This window comes from Aulonocara sp. 'chitande type north' Nkhata Bay, linkage group LG3 (genome assembly GCF_057382095.1).
Source record: "Aulonocara sp. 'chitande type north' Nkhata Bay isolate Kocher_YH1m ecotype deep benthic linkage group LG3, A_spYH_male_GT1.1, whole genome shotgun sequence".
NCBI classification, from domain to species: domain Eukaryota; kingdom Metazoa; phylum Chordata; class Actinopteri; order Cichliformes; family Cichlidae; genus Aulonocara; species Aulonocara sp. 'chitande type north' Nkhata Bay.
The window spans coordinates 67,337,617-67,351,664 of NC_141346.1; the positions used below are offsets into that span (position 1 = coordinate 67,337,617).

The 14,048-nt window shown below is 42.7% G+C and overlaps 1 protein-coding gene across 1 annotated transcript in view; it reads right to left on the bottom strand.

Annotated features, from left to right (window-relative positions):
* Positions 1 to 7,665: 7,665 nt before the first annotated feature.
* LOC147336711 (NACHT, LRR and PYD domains-containing protein 12-like) overlaps positions 7,666 to 14,048 on the bottom strand; it is a 202,206-nt gene continuing 195,823 nt past the window's right edge. Inside the window, exons 8-10 of the mRNA XM_086285557.1 lie at positions 12,215 to 12,391; positions 10,598 to 10,771; positions 7,666 to 9,922 (exon numbers count right to left, since the gene is read on the bottom strand). Coding sequence (XP_086141683.1) covers positions 9,913 to 9,922; positions 10,598 to 10,771; positions 12,215 to 12,391 — 361 coding nt within the window. The 3' untranslated portion in view covers positions 7,666 to 9,912. The remainder of the gene's footprint in view (positions 9,923 to 10,597; positions 10,772 to 12,214; positions 12,392 to 14,048) is intronic.

Genomic DNA, 14,048 nt, shown 5'->3' on the forward strand with positions numbered 1-14,048 from the left:
CCGCCGGACACCTGGAACTCCACCAGCTGCGTGAAAGGCAATGAAATCCTGGCTCACGCTTTTGGCTATACTTAAGGTTGACAGGCAGCTGACGTTTTTATGGGAAGCGGCCGGTCCGCGACTCTATCTGTCAATCTGGCGCAGTAAAAGAAACGGTCTCCCTTCGACCATTTCGGTTTATTCGGGGCGCCCGAATCCCCCTGGCAACCAACCAAGCAAATAGCCTAACGGTGCGTCCACTGTCAGGTGTCGCCGCCACAGCGCTGAGCTGAACTACGCCCTTAGGGGCCACGCCCCAGTCCTAAATTAAATTTACTTATTTTAAAAGCCTCACTGTGGGTACCCTGCCCTCCAGTTTAATTACCTGAGACCCAAAACCGCGTTTTTGCTACTCAATCAAAACCAAATTATCCCTACACTACCGATTGACTGGCTGGCATCCCAGTCAACCCACAGATAAACCTCTTAAACCGTATTTATTTGTTTCCACACACCTTAAACCGTATTAACTTAAACACATAACTTCTTAACTCAAAATTCACCCCCAAAATGAACAACAATGAATTTAGTCAGACTACTATGCCCTATTTTAAAACTAATTAGTCAAGATCACTATGGACCAACGCCAGAAGCCCAGACTGAGTGAATATTATTTAATTAAATTTAGTTTTAACTTCCAATATAGCGCCTTTGGATAAAAATCAACAGGTGGCACTCACCTTTTCTTATGTCGCCTGGCGTCACTCAGATAGGCTGCTGGCCTTCGCCCCCTTTGTCACCTTCCACGACGAGCTGCAGGTTGCAACCCCTCCCCACCCGGAGTTTCGGCACCAGGAATTGTTAAGGTTCGTTCGAGTTAGGGAAGAGAAGAAAGCAAGCCCAAGTCGAAGTAGGTGTCAAAAATAGTGATCTTTATTACACACTTTGCGCACTTAGTGTGGGAAAAGACAATTTGCAATCGAATCCTCTCGTCAACTGAAGCATCAGTCTCCTTATATTGCCTTTATGACATCACAGTTGGATCTTTACTGGAAATGATCTCAAATGATAACAATTCCCCGCCTATCCCAAAGTTTTCCCTTATATAGACATCAACTGCTACTCTTAAGAGAAAAACAAGTGTGTATTACATTGTGCATTTTGTGAAAGTGTATTTATCAGAAAAACTGTCCTCAGATGACCCTCCTATTATTACTAAGTGTGTAGGTGACCGTGCGTGTGTTACATAAGTGCGTGCATGTAAGTAGAGGCCAGCGTACGTGCAGAACTACACGCAGGCCTGCCAGGGCCCAACAGGACTCGTGGATCTGTATGGTGTGACTGCTCTAACGTGCAACAACTTTATATAAACAGTCAGTGTGCATTAATATTTGCTCAAAGTAACACAGATGTAATTAAAAGATTATACTGTCAACAGATTCAACAATGGCAAATGAGTAATCAATGATAACTGATTGTGAGAATACAAAATAAAATATCTCCTGATCACAAGATACTGTGGGCTTTATTACTCCTGTAGTCAATAAATCTCCTATGATGACATCTAGGGCTGCGGTTTTTCGGCAGAAATGGGATATTGCTTGACATATACTGGCTTGTTGTGTTTCAGCTGTGCGTGATAAGGTGTGCAGTCAATAAATCCCACATCATTCTCACCTTTAGACCATAATGTCATATTCTGGTATTCAGCTGGCAACGTAACTGCAGAAATAGTACAGTGGATAGGGTAGGTTAGATCTATGTGTCGACATGGTTTAGTTATGTCGTAACCTATATTTGAGTTATGTGACAAAATCACTGTTTGACCTTCACTTGTGTGAGCAGTTATCATGTTGTTGAACAGTGTGAGAGAAACAAAAGTGTGGCTCCCAGGTGTGGGATTACCTGGTAGTGGTATCTGTACACGTGTTTGGCACAGTGTGTGGCGTGGAATACCAGACAAAAAGGTGTTGAGTTCATTCTCTGCTGAGGCGTCCAGCTGACACAGAGGCTGTTCCTTCTCCATGATGTCGGTGCACAGGGCAGAGAACACATAACTGTTATCAGTGTCAGCAAACATTTCACCCTTTGTGTTAAATGAAATACACAAATTCATTTTTGCCATTAAATCTCTGCCTAATAAATTCACAGGCGAATTTGGGATAATTACAAATGGATGATATGTGACTTCATCTGGTTTTGGGCCCCAACGTGTCTTTAGAGAATGAGTTTTAGGGCATTGCACTATAGTTCCATTAATTCCCATAGTGTTGATACACACAGAGGAAACAGGCCCATTATAGAATTTTCCAGACAGTGAACTTTTAGTGGCTCCACTATCCACTAAAAATGGGTATTTCTTACCATCTATTTCTACTTCTAATATGGGCAAGTGCTCTGTATTAGGGGACAATTGCAAATGCAGCATCGTGTGTAGTGCCTCACACTGCTGTCCCTTATTCTCACCTGGGCCTCCCTACTGGCGGTCCAGCAGGGGATTATCAGATGATGGGAAGAGATCATGGTGAGAATTGTAACGCACCCTTTCCCATTCTGATTCATGATCTGGGTGTCTGCGGCTGCTGGAAAACTGAGCTAAATTTGCACCTCTAGCTTGTCTACCTTGTGGGTTATAATGCGGGTTGTAAGGCTGCGGCCTAGGTGTGAAGCCATTATTGCGTGCTCCTTGTGGTTGCCAGTTACCTTGACTGGAAGAGCTCTGCTGACGCCTAGTGGCAGGAACTTGTCCTGCGTTCTGTGGTTGAGGCGCGTGTGCCCTGTTGGAGGCTGCAAACTGACACTCCCTAGACCAATGTCCTATCTTTCCACAGCAAAAAACACACATCTCTACTCTTATCTTTCTGTCCTCTGAAACCTCCCTGCTGTGCTGGAGCAGGTGATCCTGCATACATTAGTTTCTCACTTTCTTCTGGATCTACAACATCAAAATTCAACATCATCTTAACACTTTTAGCTTTTGTGGTAGTAGGGAAAAGATCTGCACTGGCCTTCAGTTTTACAAGCTTTAAAAAGGCATCTTTACTCAGTTCGTAGAGATTATTAGTAGCTGTCACTTTTAGCAACTGAGAGCATTCAGGGTGGATATTGTTCAAAAAGGTAGTAATGAAAATCTGATCATTTCCATCCTCTGGCATGCATGCCTCGTTAGTCCAACAGTGCACAAAGCGTTTTATGAATACTAGGATAGATTCATCAGGCTTCTGTTTACACATAGTTACTGCATTTAAGTCAATTTTGTCTCTGGACATTGTTAGCAGGAATTTCTTTAGATTCTTAAAGAAATCGGTGATTTTGTCATCATTTACCCACAAGAACTCTGCAGTTGTGGATGCTTTATCATGCTTTGGATCTAATTCACCTATCTCTCCTATGAGTTGTGACTCGGTTACTCCAGGAATGCATTGACACAATATGTACCTGTAATCCGGACCACCCAAATGGTGATATCTGGTACTTCTCTGTAATGCAAAGACAAAGGCTGTAGGATTTTTAAGAGGATTGGGAAGCTCTTTAATAGTTACCACTAATTCTGAGATTTTAGGGGGCTGAATACAACACTGATCTCCTGTTATCATAAAGGGGTAAGTGTCATTGACGTCACTAGATTTTGATTCTGTTTGTTTACTACCGCGAGTGTTGGCGTAAGGACCTTTGTTTTTCTGGCTTTGTTTTTCCTTTTTTCCTTTTAGATAAGTCTTTATTAGAGTTCTGGTAATAGGTATTTCTTTAGCTACCTCTAAACCTCTAGCCACGATATCGTGGCGTTTCATGTGGGTGTCTATCGTGGACACTGCCTGATGCAAAAGTTTTTCTTCACAGTCGTCTAAATTGTTTTTCATAAGTTCCTCACATTCTTCTTTCAAAAGTTTTTCTCTTTTTCTATGTTCTGCTAATTCTTCCTCGCGGCGTATATATTGATTTTCCTGATCTTGTTCAAAGAGATGGCTAAGATCCGTTGCATATGATTCGGGTTTTTCGTCACTTTCTTTTAAGCTGGTTAGATCAGAATGCTGACGTTGTTTGCGTGCAGCTGCTACAGCGACTATTAATTCGGTCTCATCTTCGTAAGGGAGTGGGGCTGTAGGCTGAACGGCTGAGCATGCAAGACTAGCTTTTCCTGCGGTAGGTTTATGTTCTATGCTAGAGCCTGCACTAGTTTTATTTGATGTTAAAGCATCTACACCTGGTTCCGGTCCCTTTTTCCATAGTGGTAACATTCGATGTATCACGTCGCGGCATTCTATCATATATTTTCTACAGGACTTTTTAAGCAGACTACTTTTCTTATCGCAAATGATATTCAACATTTCTACTGACCTGTTTTCTGGCGATAATCGTTCGGGATAGGGCTCCGGAAATGTAACACAAAGTGCACTGAGCTTGTAGAAGTCTAGAAATGGATCTGCCTGTCAGTAATTTTCTATTTTGCCCACCCGCTGTACCTTTCCTATTTCTCTGCGTGTAAATGCATGCCTATTGTATTGACTTTTTTCCTGTTGTGGCCCGTCGGCCTTTACCCAGCTTATCCACTAAAAATCTCATGCATGCCTGAGCTAATTTATCATATTTTTCTTTTAGTAAAGAGGCTATGGCGTGCAAAGGATACTGGGCGCCTGGAGTCAGTTGTTGGAACATAAAAGTTATTTGATTCCTCTTTTCGAACACTGCAGGGGTCACGGTGGTTTCTGATGAGGTAAGAGAACTTATCATTATTGATTCTGATTTCGAGGTTCTGCTCCTTCTGAAGCATTTGCAGTGCAGAGACCATTAATAGTTTAAAATGTGCGGGTAGGTCGGGGGGTTTATATTGCAAAACTCTAAGGTTTCACCCATTCACTTCAACAGGAAAAAATTTTATCAACCACAACACAGATGTTGTGACATCTGTGACATCATAATATCCAGTTTCAGTATATGCAGAAAGAACCTTTGTCAGCAATTATATTCCTTTAGATGTTTTTGTGTACAGCACTCAAGCAGTTACTTCAAAAATTGTTGCTGTTGTTGTATAAACTCTGATTTTTCAAAACAGGTCATTGATGCATATCTGCACCGTGTCATTGAGAGACGAAAGGAAAGTAAGAAATGTCCTTTGCCTGCTAATTTTGATATAAAAAAAAAAACGTATTTACTGCTCTCTAACATTTTTGTATACTTGTGCAGAATGCTGCACACCTGCTCTGTTCAGTAGTTGCAAGCTCGTTGTTTTCTGGACAGTTCAGATGCCTCAACAAGGTATGTTGAAAGTTCAGAAGTGGTCCAAACAGTTGACTCCTTTCTGTTGCTGAGGAAAGAGTTCGGTTCCTTTAAAGAAGACTATATTTGAAAACACCCTAAGACGCATGGTACCTAAGTAAATCCAAATTACTCTGCACTTCCAATCCCACAGATGAAGTTCCCAGTTGAAGACATGTGGCTGTGCCCTGTGAACTTTGGTACGCACTGGATTCTTGTGGTATGTGTTCATATAGTTATTAATTTGTGTAATTTGTTGTGAAGCAGTTTCTTGCACAAAGTGTTTTTTTAAATACGTTTTCAGTGGCACAAACTATTGTAATTTTTTTAATTTATTAACTTTGTTACGGCCGCTGGCCTCAGGTGGCCCCGCCTTCCTCCATGGAAGCTACAGTGCTCCAGGACTCACGGGGGATTGGCTGGCCCGGACATATGCCCGCCCCAACTTCATGCGGATCCGAGCCTGTCAGACTACGCACACCATTGGCTGCCGCAGGAGCCTGGAGTACGACGGACAAGTGACACAGCTGTCTGCAGTTATGACAAGTGACACAGCTGACTGCAGTTAACGGATAGTATAAAAGGCTGAGGAGTCTTCATTCGTCGAGGGACTTGTTGATTTGAACAGACTGTACAGAGAGTCCCTCCCTTTTGCCTCCTGCGAGACGTTTAGTAGAGCAGTGCTCTACTGGTGTTATTAATCGTGGTGTTTGCTTAAAGTTTCTCTGCTGCCTAGTGAGTTGTTTCACTAACGGATTTCAGTTGTGTTAATAAACCTTATGTTTGTCTTCCTATCTAACTCCTTGGTCTCTGGGCTCGTTTATGTTACGTCCGCTGCCGCCTAGCAGAGCCGGGCCGTAACATAAGTGGGGGCTCGTCCGGGATCTTTGGACATTTTAGTGGAGACTGAATGTCAGTTTGTTTTGCTTTTAAGTGGGTGAGTGATGGTGGTCACTGTAATTGTGCAAACTCCCTTTAGTTAGTGTGTTTCAGCTGGGTGGCTGTGCTGCCCTTCCATCGAAGCACTTGTTTGTTGTTTTGCTTTATTGTTTTAGTTTATTGTGTTTGGTGGCTATCCTGGGTGGGGGTACGCTTCAGAGTTTGGTAGGAGACTATATCTCTGGTCTGCTGCCTGCTCTCGAGTTCGCGTTTAAAGTTGCCTCGAGCCTGGTACACCACTGAAGACTAGGGTAGGAAAAGTAAGGGTTTTGTTGTTTTTAGTGTTTTAGGCTGGGAGTTGCACATAGTAAATCAGTGGCACCAAACTTGGTAGGAGGTTTGAGACCATTCATGATTATGGTCTGTAGCTGAGGCAGGTAGGCTGTTTTTAAGTTGGCATTGTGTGCACACCCTGTGTGTGCATATGTCAGTGTGGATGGATGCTAATGAGATCCTTGTGAGGTGAGTGTTTTGTGCTGTGACCTTTAGTGTTGTGGGGAATATGGCTATTTTGTTGGATCACTTGTGAGTGTTGTTGGCCAGGTGATGGCAATAACACTGTGGGGTGCTGAGCCACCCTTGATGTGATCATTGTGTGGCCATAGCTCTCCATTTTGTGGTTGGTCACTAGTACGCTTGATTTACTGAACTTTTTGGATTAAAGTAACTTGTTGTGGTATAGGGCCACTTGTATGTGACTGTTTGTGTGGTGGAGACAACAGATCACTTGGTTGTGATTATTTGTTGCTACTTTTAGTTTTGTGTTGTAGCAGATCAGGTAATCATTTTGGGTTTGACTGTTGTGCTCCTTTGTGTTGGTCACATGTTACTTTTTGTCTGTTCAGTGTGGCAACTTCAAATCCTCATGCCCATCCATGCTTAGAGATGCCAACTATAACGTGAACACTGTGCTTCTGTTAGCTTTAACTTTTATTCCAGGTTTGTGGGTCAAGGAACTGAAGGCTTCAGAGGGGCTTTTAATAAATTTAAGGGTCCTAGAGGAACCCTTTTAAGGGAGGAGGCTCGTCCCGGATCCCTCATCGGGGGTCTTTGTTCCTGGGAGTGGGGGTCAAAAAAAAAAAAAAAAAAATTAAAAAAAAAAAAAAGGAGATGAATAACAGTGTGGGTGAGAAGAGGTTTCATCCTAAAATGGAAAACCAGGTTGGCTAAAATGGCTGGTGCCACCAAGGCAAAGACTAGTGCACTGCCGGAAAGCTTGCCTTAGGTATGCTTTTATCCACACCTGACTAGGTGTGGCCAATTAGCACCAGCTGAAAACACTGAGACGATTAAAAGCTGCAGAGGGACGTAACAACTTCTTCTTCAGATTGTCAACATTTCTGCACAGAAAATACTGCTCATAGACCCCATGGGGAATGAAGGTGTTTATGACAGGAAAATTCTGCGCAACTGGAGGTATGCATGATACTGAGGTATTATTCTTAGATAAAACATTTGTTTCATTACAAACATTTTTGTTCAACTAGGAATTTTCTGAGGATGAGAGGGCATGAAGACACCATGGAGTGGCAGTTACAGACTATGCAACACAACAAGCAACAGGATTCCAGCAGTTGTGGAGTTTTAATGTTAAAGGTAACCTTTATTCAAATGATTCCATTTCTTGTTAGCTATAATTAAGACTTTAAGTGAATTTAAGTGAGGTGAAATTTATTTCGGTCAACAACAACACAAGTAATCATTTTACATAGAAGTACAGTAACAGTAACTGAAAAAGGAATAGGCTGAAGCTTTGTGGATTATAATTATCCTATCCTTTACCTAATTAAGACTTTACATTCTAATTATGATCAATCTCACAGTTTGCAGAACACTACCTTGATTTTGGAGAGGTCAGTGAGGTGTCAACCACTACAGAGGCAGTTGTGCTGGAGCGAATGCAGATAGCTTGCGCCCTACTTGAAAATCGAGGTAAGTCCAGTAAAGTCCTTATCACGTTAGAGTGTGTACTTCCATTTTAAATAGTGCTTTTCAAACAGCACAGTGCAAATAGTGCTCTTCAAACACTTTCAGATAAGACCCTTCTCAAAGTCTAATTTAAAAAATTCAGGAGAAAAAATTTCCTTGAAGTATATTTGGAAAAATGTACTATTACTCCACCTAAACTTGGTTTATCTGACCCAGATAGACTGCAGGTCATAACTTACCTGAAGTTAAGTTCACCTCAGGTCTCTGCTCCTCCTGCCTCACCTTCCCTCATCCACCTGCTGCCTCTGTGGAAGCTCCGCCAAAGCCACCACCAAACAACTGACTTATTTTTACACATCGACCAGCATCCGGCCAATCCACCACCTTTCATTGTTTATACCGTTACAAAACAAAAGTAAAAAAAACCTCATCGGCTCATAAAAACGAAAAATCACCATCAGTATGCCCGATGGCCAGTCCAGCTATGGTCGTGCCATCAGTTAACCCTTCACGTGCCAGATGTGACACGCGTGCCCAGGGTTGCCGACCCCTTCTCTAAAGCATCTGATTTGGATTCCTGAGATCAAATATATTTTCCTTTGGCTTTGTTTTCTTCCTGTAACACCGGACCCAAGAAACATAAGCTGGGCGAATATGGCAACAGCAGAACTTTTATTCAATACTGTGGTTTTGCATCGGGACACAGACACTCCCGCTCTCCCCTCCGACTGTCACTGCCAACATATAGAGACAATCAGTGACAGATCCCCAGCACACCTGTTCACCCCGCCCCTGCGTCGCCCCGGGAGCTCACCGCGTCACCCCTCCTCTGCAGCTGGCCAAAGACAACACCCACGCCACACTTCCCATTTGTGGCTTTAATGTAGTGTTACATCCTGTTTGTTTGCTTCCATCTGTATACATGTCCAGATTCACTGTTATGTTTCTATTCTTACATTGCTGTGTGATCACTGTTCCCTCTGCTGACTGATGTGACCTTTTGTATCTTACACTGATACTTGTCATATTTGTATCTGCGCCTAAAAGATAAAAAGTTTTCCATGCTAAAACACAGCTCCACCTCCTGCAGTTCTCCCTCTGAACCACTAGATGTCTCTGTTATCTAAATGAAGACGTGCAGCACAGCAACCACAGTAGCGCTCAGATCACACGTGTCCTGTTATTATGTATAAAAGCATGAAACAGGTGAGACAGGTGGGATCAATATTAATGTTGTGGAAATATATGAAAAAGCAACAGAAGAGTGAAAACATTTCGTGTTTCTAGAAAGATCTTTCAGCTCACAGCTGCTCACAGACTGTATTTACAAGTGACAAACTGCAACTCTACAGTACATCTACAGTATATATCAAATATATTCTGTATTCAAATCTATTGAGTGATGTTTGAAAGTCTTTCCAGGTGAGTTTGATCCAGGAGGGTCTGAAGCCAGAGTCAGACAGAGACTGTGCAGAGACTGTAGAAGGACAGAGCAGCAGCAGAGCAGTCCAGATACACTGATGATCCTCTGTCAGATCCAGAGGGACACACAGGGATGATGCTGGACTCTACATTGTGTCTGACAGTGGAGCTGTTCTCAGAGCAGTTCACTCTGCAGCACTGACAGTCATCTGCACTTCTTCTCATTCCTCTGTCAGTCACTGCTGGATGAAGCTCTCCTCTCCACCTCCCAGTAACATGGCCCAGTCAGAGCGTCTCTACACACAAGCTGCTGCTGCTTCAACCTCTCTGGATCATCAGGACACAGCTCCTCCTCTCTCAGCACACACACCGTCCTGTTTACCATCATCAGCTCCACCTACAGAGAGAAGAAGGAAGAGCAGAGGAGATAAATGAGTGTTTCCAGAGACTCTTCATCAGCTGTCAGTCAGTGATGCAGCACATCCAGTATAAAGAGCAGCAGGGACTTCAGTGCTGGGACTGTACTAGGACTCATTGTTGCTTCACTTTCTCTAATCTTTGGATTTTTATTGAAGTTGATGAAAATGTTTTTCCCTCCTAGTTTGAGTCTGGACTTTCATTCATTAGAAGAAGCTTGGTGTGTCCACTCTGAGCTCTGTAGGAACCCCAACAACAAGCCCAACAATCCAGATGGACGGTTCCAGCTGTTAACTGGAGGAATTCCATCCAAACATCTGCTCTCACTAAATTCTTCCTCACCTACAGACTGTGTTCTTCACTGCTTTAAACTTGGAAATGAATGCAGTCATTGGTCTGCGTGCTGCTTTGTTCAGAGAGCTGATTGGCTGTTGACAGTGTTTGATCAGAGCGTGTCAGCTGTTACTATGGTGACCATAAAGGTCAGAAACAGGAAGTGTTTGTGTCCAATCCTGAAGCCTGTCACCATTCTCCTCTCACAGCTTCACTGAGAAGCTGCAGCTTTACAGGAAACACTGGATCTTTGTTTCATACTGACTGTGTTTAGTACAATACTGCTGACAGCACCACCCACTCACTCCATCACTCTACTTACTCCAGAGTCTCCAGTCTGTAGTCTGGACTCTGCTGAAGATCAGACAGCTGCTTCACATCTGGATGCTTCAAGTTGTTTCCTCTCAGCTCCAGCTGTCTCAGATGGGAGGGGTTGGACTTAAGTGCTACTGCCAGATAATCACAGCTGATCTCTGACAAACCACAGAGCCTCAATCTGTATAAAGAATGAAAGATGTAAGTTTATTAGACAAAGTGTGAGCTTGAAATCATTCAGTGTTTCATCATCTGTTCAGAGCTGAAGAAGGTTCAGAATGTAGAAGTTTAGAAAATGGAAACTCCAAACAGCTGAAGCCAACAGGAAGCAGCTTCAAACAGGAAACTGTGCAGAGTTTCAGACTATATGTCCTGATGCAGCCAGTTGGATTTTGGAGATTTGAATCTCTGTTCTGTGACTAAGTCCTTGAATCATTTCTTCCAGTTGGTCCAACAAGACAGACTAAGTATTGGACATGTGTTGTGGCTCCATTAGGGGAGCTCCTAAATGTGATGTGATGGCCCCTCTGGGTCAGGTGTAAGCCATAGGTGTCAAACTCTGGCCAGCAGGACAAATTTGGCCCGCAGCCTAATCACATTTGGCCCGCGAAGCCATAAAAAATTACTATTAGAGCTGACCTGCCAGTATTATACAGTGCCTGTACTGCTAATACTACAATTCCCAGAATGCTCTGTTGGTGTTTTGGCGCGTCAGTCATGACAGGACCCATTAGCACCCTCTCCTCTGTTGACCATAGTCATAGCAACCATGAAAATACTGCCATGCTACCGATCCCAAAATGGGAAAAAAGAAATGCAGAAAACAGGAGCTTTCTGGACAGGTGGGAGAATATGATGAAAATTTGATAAATGATAAAATTTAATTCAGAAGGCTGCAAATACATTTTTTATTTAAGAAATGAATTCCACTGATGTGTTATTTAATGTGTGTAATATTAAGTTATATATATTGTTTAGTATTAAGCTTTGCTTGTTCCATATTCAGTTTTTCAGCAAAACTTGTTTGAGTCCATAAGAAAAGATTCCTTGTTATATTTGGAGGAAGATTTTTTTTCAATGAATATTAATGTTAGCCCGCGACTTTGATCCAGTTTTGAATTTTGGCCCACTGTGTGTTTGAGTTTGACACCCCTGATGTAAGCTTCCTAATACAGATTTGATATTCACAGTCTGCTTCATTCTAACCCTGAATGTCAGAGTGTTCCTCCTTCTCTTTCCCATCATTCATGCTGGCAGTGGAGGAGATTTGGATGTTGGACTATGTTTTTATGATGTGTGTATGTTTGTGTTGGACTGCTGTCTGTAAAGCAAACGCACATTTTTCTTTGGATTTCAGTGTCAGACAGACTTTAAGGTGGAATGAAGAGTTTGAGAGTTTCACAGTGAATTATCCAGTGGAGGATTTTTCTTCTTCTTTGAAGGTTTGAAATGTGAACATTGTTCTGCTGCAGTCAATGGACTAAACCAGAGAAGAAGAAAACAGACTTTACCATGAAGATCCTCAGTGTGGATCAGTATAATATCAGCCTGATGTCTGCAGTTTAGTGTCAGCACAACTTTCACATCATATTCATCTCAGCACAACTAAAACACGCTGACTGACCTCAGAGTTTCAAGTCCACATCCTGGACTCTCCAGGAAACCACACAGATGCTTCACTCCTGAATCCTGCAGCTTGTTGTTCCAGCTCAGGTCCAGCTCTCTCAGATGGGAGGGGTTGGACTTCAGTGCTGCTGCCAGATAATCACAGCTGATCTCTGACAAACCACAGTCCCACAATCTGTATAAAGAATGAAAGATGTAAGTTTATTAGACAAAGTGTGAGCTTGAAATCATTCAGTGTTTCATCATCTGTTCAGAGCTGAAGAAGGTTCAGAATGTAGAAGTTTAGAAAATGGAAACTCCAAACAGCTGAAGCCAACAGGAAGCAGCTTCAAACAAACACAACAAGAGAAAAAACTCTGAATGTTTCACATTAAAGTCGTACATTTCTCATAAAAACAGGACAAAGACTTGAAAAAGTCGTGTTTTTCCTTCCAGGAACCACAAGGCTTCACTTTTAAAGGTGAAGTGTGAAAGAAATGGACATATTTGAAGTCCAACACCTTTTTCCAGTCACATTATTAAAGCAGACAAACTACAAGCTCATTTTCATTCCAACAAGTCATCTTCTGACCTGGACTAACAACACTGGTCTCTATGTGCAGCTGGCTGTGAGACCAGTGCTCAGGGAGCGTCTACAAAGTGCAACACTGAAAGAACATCACACACTCATTTGCTTCCAGCACTTTCACACAAACATCTTCTGTCATTATTGTCACCAAACTCTGTGGATCCTTTATTGCAAATTCAAATGGGATCAAATGGTCAGACAAAAGAGGGTTATGAGGAAATATGATGAAATGTTGTGTATTAGCAGCAAGTTATTGAATCATTTTCCTCAGAAACCAAACAAAATGATTGACAAACATGTTTTTACAAACTCAGTGTTGGACTTGGATCAGCAGGATAAGCTGATGTTTAAAGGCATTTGAGTGTCGCTGTATGAGAGTCCAGTTATTACTCAATATTTATGGATGATGTTCTTTCAGTGTTGCACTTTGTAGATGCTCCCTGAGCCTCACAGCCAGCTGCACATGGACCAGCTGACATTACCCAGCATTAGAGGATAAAACAGTCAATGAGAGCAGCTAAACACACAAAGATGGAAACACAGAGCGTGGATCGTTCACTCGACGGCACGTACACGGACACGCCGTCGGGGCTGAAAGTGGACAGCTCACAGATCCTGAAGCTTCAGGTTTCATCAGTGTTACGACTGTTGTCGTAATTATATGTAAATTTGAGTGTGCAGGTGCTCCTCTATGATTGGTGCATCCAGGGTGGATGGCTGGCAGCAGATAAGAAGATACCGCCAGGGACTGCCATGTCGTTCTTCCTTGGCCCAACCCAACCGGCAGACTGTTAACTGTGTCACTATGTTGGTTAATGTAAGAGCATGTAGGGGTGGACCGCCTTTTTGTTTGATCAGTTTTCTCCTGTTTTTGTTCGGCAGGGAGGTAAGTGATTGTCGTTTGAGTTAGTTCTTTTGAGTAGGTAAGTTGTATTCATTCCTGAGATAGGCTACCTTATGTCTGTTGTTTTTTGCCTTGGGTTCACCCTGAAGTTATGATATGCTCCCTTCCTTTGTTTAACTGCACTCATTGTAAATAAATCACTGTTACAAAGTATTAAGTGTGTGACGTGCTGCTTGGGGTTGGACGGGGATGGATCACCCTTTATGTTGTGGTCTGGCCGCGCCTAGACGGGCCATAACAATCTGTCTCCAACCAAAACTGAGTGAACCAGCAGCAGAAGAAGATCCAAACTACGCTTTACGTTTGATGAACATCGTCATGAATTCTCTCTGACTTTGACGTTTACTTCCTGCACAGCTC